The sequence below is a fragment of the Ruditapes philippinarum genome, unplaced genomic scaffold, assembly GCF_026571515.1.
Source record: "Ruditapes philippinarum isolate M1 unplaced genomic scaffold, ASM2657151v2 ctg3091_1_1_1_1, whole genome shotgun sequence".
In the NCBI taxonomy this organism is placed as follows: Eukaryota; Metazoa; Mollusca; class Bivalvia; order Venerida; family Veneridae; genus Ruditapes; species Ruditapes philippinarum.
The window spans coordinates 104,082-115,375 of NW_026860740.1; the positions used below are offsets into that span (position 1 = coordinate 104,082).

General features: G+C 33.3%; 1 protein-coding gene across 1 annotated transcript in view; it reads left to right on the forward strand.

Annotated features, from left to right (window-relative positions):
- Nucleotides 1–11,294, forward strand: part of LOC132713222 (lissencephaly-1 homolog) — a 29,667-nt gene that overhangs the window by 10,688 nt on the left and 7,685 nt on the right. The window contains exons 3-11 of the mRNA XM_060695711.1: nucleotides 718–796; nucleotides 1,898–1,972; nucleotides 2,785–2,991; nucleotides 5,995–6,091; nucleotides 6,474–6,545; nucleotides 7,861–7,963; nucleotides 8,637–8,865; nucleotides 9,360–9,458; nucleotides 11,087–11,243. Of these exons, the coding sequence (XP_060551694.1) occupies nucleotides 718–796; nucleotides 1,898–1,972; nucleotides 2,785–2,991; nucleotides 5,995–6,091; nucleotides 6,474–6,545; nucleotides 7,861–7,963; nucleotides 8,637–8,865; nucleotides 9,360–9,458; nucleotides 11,087–11,243 (1,118 nt within the window). The remainder of the gene's footprint in view (nucleotides 1–717; nucleotides 797–1,897; nucleotides 1,973–2,784; nucleotides 2,992–5,994; nucleotides 6,092–6,473; nucleotides 6,546–7,860; nucleotides 7,964–8,636; nucleotides 8,866–9,359; nucleotides 9,459–11,086; nucleotides 11,244–11,294) is intronic.

Here is an 11,294-nt window from a genome sequence, read left to right on the forward strand (position 1 = left end):
ATAATTCAAGGAAGATTTCTCGTGTTAACATATTAAGCAGCTCAAATGTTTCCGCCTACAAAATGTCTCAGAAGTCCAATATAGATTTCTGTGGAATGAACAATCAATATCTCCCGAAGCTAGACAGAAATAATTATTGTTCTAAGATTACGAAATGAGGACACAAAACAGCTGTTTATTTTTGCACATGCATGCGGAAGATTGGCTTTGTAATACTTATTGACATCTTAAACATATGGCTATTTGTAACGGTGTCCAAAATTGGATGTCATATTTCCTTTTTAAGTTTCTCTTTCAAATAGTTATGATATATTGACAAATGTAAAAGTGTAAGGAAAGGGTGTTTAAATTCGATAATTGGGAGAGGGTGGGGGGTTGGGGGTGGAGAATATTTCATTCCATATCCAGTATTGAAGTCTCCTAATCTGTGAAGTCATAAAGTCATGCTATTGAGGAGTATTGAAATTAACATCTTGTTACATATTGAATGTCTTAAAGTTAAAAATTTAGACCTTATTATATATCAAGATTAAGCAGTATTGTTACGCCTACAATGAAAAGCAAATATTTTACTACGGATTAAGCACACTGAGTAAATATTGTCAATCAATATTATATTATGAATTGTTGCCTATTCTGCTATATTTTGATGTAATTAGCCAGGTACATGTTAACAATTTGAGAAAGTTCAATATTTGGTTTTTGTTTCAATTTCAGGAATAAAGCCATAGCTGATTACCTTAGCTCCAATGGCTATGTTAGTGCACTCACACAATTTCAGAAAGAGGCTTCTATGGTAGGTTTTGTTTAGTAAAATTGAATATATGGTTTTAAGTTTGGTTTTTATCAAGATAATATATATAGTTATGTCATATGAAATCAATAATACGAGTATTCAAATTAAAGGTTCAAAACACACTAATATTGAATTTTACCCATTGCATTATACAGAACTTGCATTATTTTACCTTACCCACACAGAGCTTGTGTATATTGAAGTTCAAATTTATATTTTAAGACTGGTTATTTTAACCTGTAATCTGCTGCATATTATGCAATTGATTTCCCAAACTTTGAATTTGGAGAAGTCCATATAAAGTGAAGGGGTTTTAGTATAAAAATACAAAAATTCAGCTACCAACAGTATATAAATAGAGCCTGGTCAAACTGTACAGATTCAGTGTTTTTTTCACTTTTGGGGGAAGGGGGTCGGTGCCCATTGGAGGGGGAAAAATGCAATAGGAGGGGGATTTTTATACGGATCTAAAATATTGATGTGTCACATGATAAACTTGTTGGGATACCAGGAGTAGCTCCCCTTACCTATATGAAAAACCTTGCTTAACAGTAAGTCTTACAGGCATAAAATAAAGCATTTTTCGGCAGTTTGTTGCAAAAAAAATGATATTCATTGCAGGCAGATTTGGGCTGCCATATTATAGGGGGAAATTTCAGCTTTGAGGGGGGAAAAAAACATACTATTTTGAGGGGGGAATAGGGAGAATTTCGCCGAATATTTTGGTGAAAAAAAACACTGAGATTGTGGGATATGCAGGCTGGACTGGCTTTATACTGGTGGCAAAGACTTACTTGCTTCAGTTTAAGAAGGTTAAGGGCTTAAGTTGAGTTTCATCTTTATAAAATTGATAAATCATTATGGGATAGGTAGTGTTCTGTTACATTATGAAAAAAAACAATCAATTTTATGCTTCCTTGAACAATGAATATTACTAATTCATATGTACTACACTTAAGGAAGTTATGAATGATTCTGGATATATCCAGGCTCTTAAACGTTTAACTGGAATGCATCGAGAAGCCACACATGTTTTCATACTTGTAATTCATGTTTATTTTACTACATTAACGTAGTGATTTTATTTCCTTTTATTTTCAGCCAATGGAAATAGACAAGAAATACTCTGGTATCTTAGAGAAAAAATGGACATCAGTCATAAGGTTACAGAAAAAGGTAAATGTTTAACCCTTTCCATGCTGGAACCCATTGTTCAGCCATTGCCAACAGTATAGAGCGAGGCCGGTCTGCACATCCATGCAGTCTGACCAGGCTCTATACTGGTGGCTCAGTAGCATAAAATTTTAATCTTGACATCCCAAAAATTGATAGTGGACAGTTCCAGAGTTGGAAGCTTGACTTGTCCATTAGGAAAATTCAGCTTAGATAGGTGACAGGTTAACGAAAGTAACCCCTACATATAATTAGCTTAAGGATTGTCATTTATTTTCCCAAGATAGTCTGTGTTGAAACAATCCTGAAATAATACTGGGAGGGGAACTTTGAGTTTTCATCTACAAGTAAAGCAAAGACATAATCATTGCCTTTCTAAATAAGGCTTTATTGTTACAGTCTTTTTGCATCGAAAATCATTCATTAGCAGAAAAAGTGTCGGATTCTGATTTTCTCTTGGAATTTATTCTCTTAATTTTAATGAAGAAAATGTTTTGTTATTTCTGTAATTTATTGCAGAACTCTTCTTTTTAATGTAATTTATAGGTAGACCACCCTGGTAGTGAGTTGCCACAGAAAGGTCTTATAGTGCCAATGAATTTTCATCGCGTTTCATCGCGATTATGCTCTATGAAGAGTGAGGCAATTACTGAAGATGATGATGATGAACTTTGATGTAGATTTATAAATAAGTACTAAGCAGAAAAACAACAAAACAATTGTTTCTATGTATGAAAGAGTGTCACTACGCAATATAGTTTGACTGTATTTCAATTGGAATCTGGGTTTAATTTGTATTTGTTTGTAATTTGTAGGTCATGGACCTAGAAGCCAAACTTTCGGAAGCAGAGAAAGAATTTAACCAGGGTGGCCCGACCCGTGATAAAAGAGATCCGTCAGAATGGATTCCTCGACCCCCAGAACGTTATTCCCTCAGCGGCCATAGAAGCCCAGTAACGAGGGTAATATTTCATCCCACCTTCAGTGTTATGGTGTCTGCCAGTGAAGATGCAACAATTAGAGTAAGTTTAAGTATTGATGTGTTAAAAAACATGACATGTTATAAAGCAGCATGCCTCCAGATTCATGCTAATTCTAATGAAAATTTAGAAAATTCATTTAAATATTGTGAAGTGAACAAAGAAAGTTATGTGCACATTGCAAACATAACCTACAATCTACGTTAGTGGCTAAAAAGAGGTCAAAATATGCAAAAAATAGTCCTTATTTAGTTAGTCACACAGTAGAAATATGGTGATATATACTGCAAAATCAGTCATTTATTGCACATTACATGTTAATTGTTACTAGAATCTTTTACTTTTGTAAGAATCTTAGTAAACTTTTCTCTGCTCGATATATATTTTGACTCATCTGGAGGCATGCAGCTTTAAGACCTTGATATGTTACAGTGATTAATCTAGATGTGCGTCTTGCGTAAAATACGCATAAAAATCGAAAAAGACGCACAGTTTCAAAATATGTGCGTTCAATCTGACGCATGCAAATCAGGAAGTTTATAATCCAAAATATCACGATTAGTGATTTCTATGTACAGATTGATTACTTTAATTTCATAAGTTGAATAATTTTTCAATTTCTTCAGTTGAATAATTTAATTTCCGATGATAACAGGTGCAAGACTAATCCCTTTTGCTTGAAACGTTAAATCCCAAGCAATTGTTGCTTGTGATCGGTAGCCGCCCATTATCGGCATTAGCCAATCAGAGCGTCCATTTTGCATAAGAGCGATTCACCTACAATGGTGAAATATGCAGACATTGGCGCTAAAAAATGAGATGGGCACAGGAAAATCGTCAGCAAATGGCCAAAGGCGCATCTAAAATCTGTCCCAGACTAATATTGTATGTTATTTAGTCATCCAGACAAAACTGGTACCAACAGCAACAGGTTACCCATTCCTCTGTAATTACGCATATTCTTGAGTTTATCCATTTCCCTATAGCATTTTTCCAAGTTATCTACTTACCTAATCCCTTTCCCACCTACTACTGCATTTCTACAACCGTAAATTTAATCCAATAAAGCAAACAAAAAATCATTAATCTACTTAATATTTTAAATAATTATCGGTAACTGAAAAAAAGTGTTGCTATTTTAAGAAATGCTGTAAGTTACAGTATAATCTGACAGGTGTGTAATGATTTCCCCTAAGGTCACTCAAGTTCACGCGGAGTGTAAAAAAAAAATAGATGTCTATTACGTCATCAGAATATTTGACAGGGTGATTAACCAATCAGGGTAACATTGTGCATGACTTTTTTTCATGATCAAAAGGTCTGTCTGTGTATGCTTTCTACACAGAGGCATACAAGGAGCAATAAAAGTCGTCAGTATGTAGAGGGACATTTTGTGCAAATTACGAACAATTAAAATGGATAATGCACAGTATTAGACATAAGTAGTAAGAAAATATAAATTATGCAAATTAGATTTTTGAGCAGCCAATAAAAATTGTTTTGCCTGCAATTAATATTAGCACCAAAAATAACTTTTTTATGCACTTTAATTACTTAATCGCTTGTTATAAAACATGCAAATCATGTCAAGGATCTGCTATTAAAAAGACGCATTTATTTTGCTACATGACTCATTGATTTTGCTACAGGACTCATTGTTTTCAAACATGTGCGTCATCCGACGCATTGTAAGGAATTTCTAGATTAATCACTGATGTTATAGGTCATGACATTGTAGATTTGATTTAGATTTTGAAATTAAAGTCTTAGACTTTTCATGAATTATGTCTTTTACAAAGGCATTATGGCTGATAAATCAACTGACAAACTGCAATGTTTATGCAGGTTTTGTGAAAGTTTTTAACAACGCATGAATGTTGAATTAAAATGCCAGTATTTGTGCAAGCTTTTCTGACATAGATAGCTTGTTTCATTTTGTAGTAAAATTCTTCCTCATAATGTCGAAGCTTAATTGATTTGTCATGAAACTTGAAACAGATTAATTAGAACTTTCAACATGGTGATTTTGCATGCAAGTTAAATAAGATCAATATATCTCAAGTTACATATTGTTTTGCAATGCTGTTAGCACACATGATTGTGTCTCAGTGTGGGTGCTTTAATGGAATTTTTAACTGTTGTCACATTTGGTTATAAAAGTTGCTGAATAGACAAAGATTATTTTTGTGCATGAAGCTGTAAAAATTTCCGCTCGACTTAATTTTCCAAAAGTACTAGAAGGGAACTGGTTGAAACTTTTACATTTATTTGAGAGCATAATAGGTCACTGACCAAGGCCCATAACTCTTACATGGATTTGAACAGAGTTATGGCCCTTTTTGAAGTTTAAAAATTCTATATTATTAAGGCTAATGTTTCACTATCAGACAAGAAGAATAGTCAAGCACACCATCCAATAGCTCTTGTTATTGTTGTATATATGTATTGAGGAATGATTGTGGTGGAAACTTGGAAAGATTTTTTTTTAGGTCAACCTTCATGCAATTCCTACTTCTTGCTTATGCATTATGCAGTAGCTTGTTTTCTCTTGTCACACATGTAAAAGATTCTTCTTATCAATTTCCCTTGGCCAAAGATATATTATGTCACTTTGTTTGAGCCCGCTTGTGGTGAGTTTGACATAGTTGTCATCTGGATTATGCTTGTCCAAGGCGTATCTCCACGATTATTAGGAAGAATTTTATAAAACTTAGTACAAATGTTCACAAGAATCAGACAGTCTGTCACCAGCAAGAACAATGTGGCTAGGTCAAAGGTCAATGTCATTCTTTAAGGTCAATTTTTAAGATGAAAAAAAAAATGGTCTCAAACAGGTTTTCCGCACCATAACTCTATCACTAGGTGATGGAATTTCAAATAACCTGGCACAGATGTTCAACATCATGAGAAGACATGTCCGCAAGAACCGTGGGCTAGATCAAAGCTCAAGGTCAGATTTGACAGTGGGCTCACAGGTTGCTCTTGGGAATTTAGTATTAACTTGGTATCAATAGAATTGTAGCTTATGTTTTGGTTCTTTTTCAGGTATGGGATTATGAAACTGGGGACTACGAGAGAACTTTAAAAGGTCACACAGACTCTGTACAAGATGTTTCGTTTGACCACACTGGAAAATACTTAGGTAATTTGGTAATTTATTTATTAAACATTAGAAGTGAAGACTAAAATGTACATGAAATTGCCCACCAAATAAAATTCATCTTCTTGCATAAAACAACGGATTATACAGCTATGTAAATAAAGATATTTTGTGAAACTGTGAGTACTAGTGATTTTGTTAACAAGAAAAAGTACATATTTATAAAAAGCCAAAAGAAACAGAAAGGTCTTTATTACCATTATGTAAACAAAACAAAATTTTTTGGATAATATACATTCTGAACCAAAATTTGTGTAAAGGGCCTAACTAGTGACCAGTGTTCAAGTTTTATACAGAAATTGTAGTTTTCTCCAAACATATTTATATATAGATATATATATATGATTGTTTTCTGTTTTTACAGTATCGTGTTCAGCTGATATGACAATAAAATTATGGGATTTTCAAGGTTTTGAATGTGTCAAGACAATGTATGGTAAGTTATATATTATTTAAGTGAACTTTATGTCAAGGTGCCTCCTGTATAAATATAACTGTCTTTTGCTAAATTTTGCTAGTTAGTGTTTGATTCTGATACTGCTGAGTAATTGGATAATCCTGATACTTCTCAGTGTTTGATCCTGATACTGTTCAGTAAGTGTTTGATCCTGATACTGCTCAGTGTTTGATCCTGATACTGCTCAGTGTTTGATCCTGATACTGCTCAGTAATTGTGTGATCATGATACTGCTAAGTGAGTGGTCCTGATACTGTTCAGTAAGTGTTTGATCCTGATACTTCTCAGTGAGTGATCCTGATACTGCTCAGTGAGTGTTTGATCCTGATACTGCTCAGTAATTGTGTGATCATGATACTGCTAAGTGAGTGGTCCTGATACTGCTCAGTAAGTGTTTGATCCTGATACTTCTCAGTGTTTGATCCTGATACTGTTCAGTAAGTGTTTGATCCTGATACTCCTCAGTGAGTGATCCTGATACTGCTCAGTGAGTGTTTGATCCTGATACTGCTCAGTAATTGTGTGATCATGATACTGCTAAGTGAGTGATCCTGATACTGCTCAGTAAGTGTTTGATCCTGATACTTCTCAGTGTTTGATCCTGATACTGTTCAGTAAGTGTTTGATCCTGATACTTCTCAGTGTTTGATCCTGATACTGTTCAGTAAGTGTTTGATCCTGATACTCCTCAGTGAGTGATCCTGATACTGCTCAGTGAGTGTTTGATCCTGATACTGCTCAGTAATTGTGTGATCATGATACTGCTAAGTGAGTGATCCTGATACTGCTCAGTGTTTGATCCTGATACTGCTCAGTAAGTGTTCAAACCTGATACTGCTAAGTAAGTGTATGATCCTGATACTGTTCAGTAAGTGTTTGATCCTGATACTGCACAGTAAGTGTTTGATCCTGATACTTCTCAGTAATTGTTAGATCCTTATACTGCTCAGTAAGTGTTTAATGCTAATACTGCTCAGTAAGTGTTTGATCCTGATACTACTTAGCAAGTGATTGATCCTAATACTGTTAAGTGAGTGATCCTGATACTGCTCAGTAAAAGTGTTTGATCCTGATACTGCTGAGTAAGTGTTTGATATTGTTTTTACTCAGTAAGTGTTTGATTATGATAAGTGTTTGATCCTGATACTGCTGAGTAAGTGTTTGATATTGTTTTTACTCAGTAAGTGTTTGATTATGATATAATTATGAAAAAATCAGCTGTCAACTTTTCATTGTTTTTATGTAAGATAACAAACAAAATAAATATCAGTAACATGTTATGTATTTGTTACAGGACACGATCACAATGTTTCTAGTGTATCCTTCATGCCAAGCGGAGATTTTATTGTATCTGCCTCCAGAGATAAAACCATAAAAATGTGGGAGGTAGCCACAGGGTATGTACAGTATACTTAGTGTTAATTCTGATTTTATTTATAAATGCATACATGGCCAATTTGGCTAAGATCTGTGGTCAATCAATATCCCCCTTACTCCACTGTATTAAAAGTATTTAAATATGTACAATTTTTCTCATATGAGGATGCTTACCAGGTAGCTTCTGGTTAGTTATGGGTTCTACCAAGGTGCCCATAAGTTTCCAAAATACTGCTGCCTTCATATACATATATTTATTCCAAGCAGAACACTATACAACAATAGTGATAGAATTAATTGGATTGTTGTTAACAGGCAAAGTATTGTCTGGCTGATTTGAAAAATGAGATTTTGTCAGATACTGCTTGCTGTGTTAATCAAGTAAAAGCAGTTAATGGGGGGAAATATGTGAAGATAAACTGTTGCAAACACAGCCGTACTGCCTTTAGATGAAATTATTTAGAGATACATATAGGTTTTACTTTAACTTTGTATACATGTAATATACAATATTTCTGTAGATTATTTTGAACTTTGGTTTTAGCTTTAGTAATGGTAATGATTCTGTTATATTAAAAAAATGTATTTAAAACCTGCCCTTTGTAAAATAATCTGCCTGAAAAAAAAATTCTGTTTTGTTTTGGGCTTGATTTTGTGTGACCTTCAATAAAATGTTTGTAAATATACATACAGGTATTGTGTAAAAACATTCACCGGGCACCGTGAGTGGGTGCGAATGGTGCGTGTGAACCAGGATGGTTCACTATTAGCTAGTTGTTCTAATGACCAAACACTACGCGTGTGGGTAGTGGCCACTAAAGACTGTAAAGCTGAGTTACGTGAGCATGAACATGTCGTAGAATGTCTTGCTTGGGCACCAGAGGGCGCTTGTCCAGCCATAAATGAAGCGGCTGGTATTGATGTGAGTATACTTTCATTTAGTTTCTTCCGAAGAAATTGGTAATTAACTTGTTAGTTATCCAGGAGAGCTGGTAAGGTGGATTGACCACTGATACATGACCTAAATAATTGTGTAAAGATCAGCGTTAAAAAAACAAAGAAATATTCTTAAGTTTATTGAAGGAGAGTTTGATGAAGTTTTTGAAATATGTTATAATCCAAGGTTATATAAAGAATATCAAAGCAATGGTATTTTAAAAAAATTCTTAGTATAGTTGAATTTCTGCATTATTGAAAAAAATTGCTGTAGGAAAAGCATCATCTTAACATACTCTTTTTACCCAAATTCGATCTTGAGATGTTAAAATGATATTAGTTTTATGTGAATGATTGTGCCTTAAAAAAAATTATTTGATAAAAAATGATGAGTAACAACAAAGATTTACCTGAAGCCCTTATGTGACTATTTTATTATTTGACTAACATACTTTTTTGTTATTAAATGCTTGATTTTAGAACAAGAAAGGACGAAGTGGACCATTCTTGGTATCTGGTTCCCGGGACAAGACAATCAAAATGTGGGACATCAGTACTGGACTATGTCTGTTCACACTTGTATGTATACTTTAAAAAAAAAAAATTTTTGTCACAACCAGCTTGATGGTTAAGCAATAGGCATGTTCATATTTTCTTACTTTTTTTAGCAAAATGAGCATTGTCAGCAATGATATGAGTTTGAAAACCACAGGTATAAAACCAAGGGGCAATCCGAGATTCTTTGCATGGGTCTGTACTCTCAGTGTGGGGGATGGGCCCTTATAAAGCTTAGAACACACACATAGTATCTTTGCAGTCAGGCTGTTGTCTTTTAAGTCTTGAAATCTCTGAAATAGGTAACAGACAGACACAAATTCTGAACCAGACAAGATTGAAATCTATGGTTAAAAGTTGAATATTATTTTATAGTTTAAGAAGTTTGTTGGTGTTAGGTTAAGAATATATCATGGTTTTGCTCAAAATTTGTTTTCTTTGCTTTAAGTTGGTTGACTTAAGTTTCCACAAAATAGAATAATATTGATATTTGAATAATAAAAAAAACTCTTGAGAACAAAAATAAGAGAATATTATTTACAGTTTTTATAAAAAAAATCAGTTCAGGTTCTGATTATAATTTAATAAGAAGAAAAAAATATTTTACATCTTGCATTATTATTACACATTATACAATTACTGTTTACAGGAAGTAAAAACTGATTGAGTGAGCTGTATAATACATGCAACATGAAGAAACAAGGTTCATACCACCTTAAAAAGTCCTTAAAATCCATTGGTGGCCTTTAAAAGACCTTAATTTAAATCTGGCCATATATGTTCTTAATTCTTATGTATGGGTCATTGAATTTAATTTTCTGAAAAGATAAGAAAACTTCTCTATCTGTATATGTAACAATGAAGTAAAACAGATGCTGATTAATTTATGCCTTTGTAGCAATGGCAGTGTAGTCAATAATCAATTTACCACCTGTGTAATTATGAACAATGTAATAAGTTATTTTAAAGTACTTAAATTTGAAACAAAGATTTCTGTACAAACCTTGGAAAAGAACATGGCAATCCCTGGTAGCTATTTTTTTCAGAAATAGGATTGACAAAAGTTATTCTTGTATAAAAATTCCTTTGGGAAATAATCTTTCATTTGAGGAGAAAGGAGTGAATTAATGTGAAGAGAAGTGAAAATATACAGTTGTCTTTCATGCAATATTTGAATAATTTTTTTCTCCCCTGTCAATAGGATGGTCATAATTATTGTGTACCAGGTTTAATTTTTCACACTACTCAGGAAACGTCTTTATATGCATTACTTTATATGTATATACAGATGATCAAGATAATTAAGATAATGTGTTTCAGATAGTTGAAGTAAAGTTTTGTTAACCATGATAATTAAGTGTGAAGGTTTGTTTGTCCTTTTGTTACAGTGTATAGCTGTCTTAAAAGCAACAAATTTCTCTCATGTTCTACTCGATCAATAAATCAATAAGTTGATCATGTTGTTTCTATATATAAGTTGGTCATGGTAATTTGTTAATTATGCTCTTTCCTATATATAGGTTGGTGATCATAATTGGATAATAATGCTCTTTCCTATATATAAGTTGGTCATAATAATTGGATAATAATGCTCTTTCCTATATATAGGTTGGTCATAATAATTGGATAATAATGCTCTTTCCTATATATAGGTTGGTCATGATAATTGGGTACGAGGACTGGTGTTTCACCCTGGAGGGAAATTCATAATCAGTGCTTCAGATGATAAAACTATACGAGTATGGGACATTAAAAATAGAAGAAACCAGAAAACGTTAGATGCACACCAACACTTTGTTACATCTCTAGGTAATATTGTAAAATATCTTTATTTTTAGCATTTTCTCCCTATAATACTTG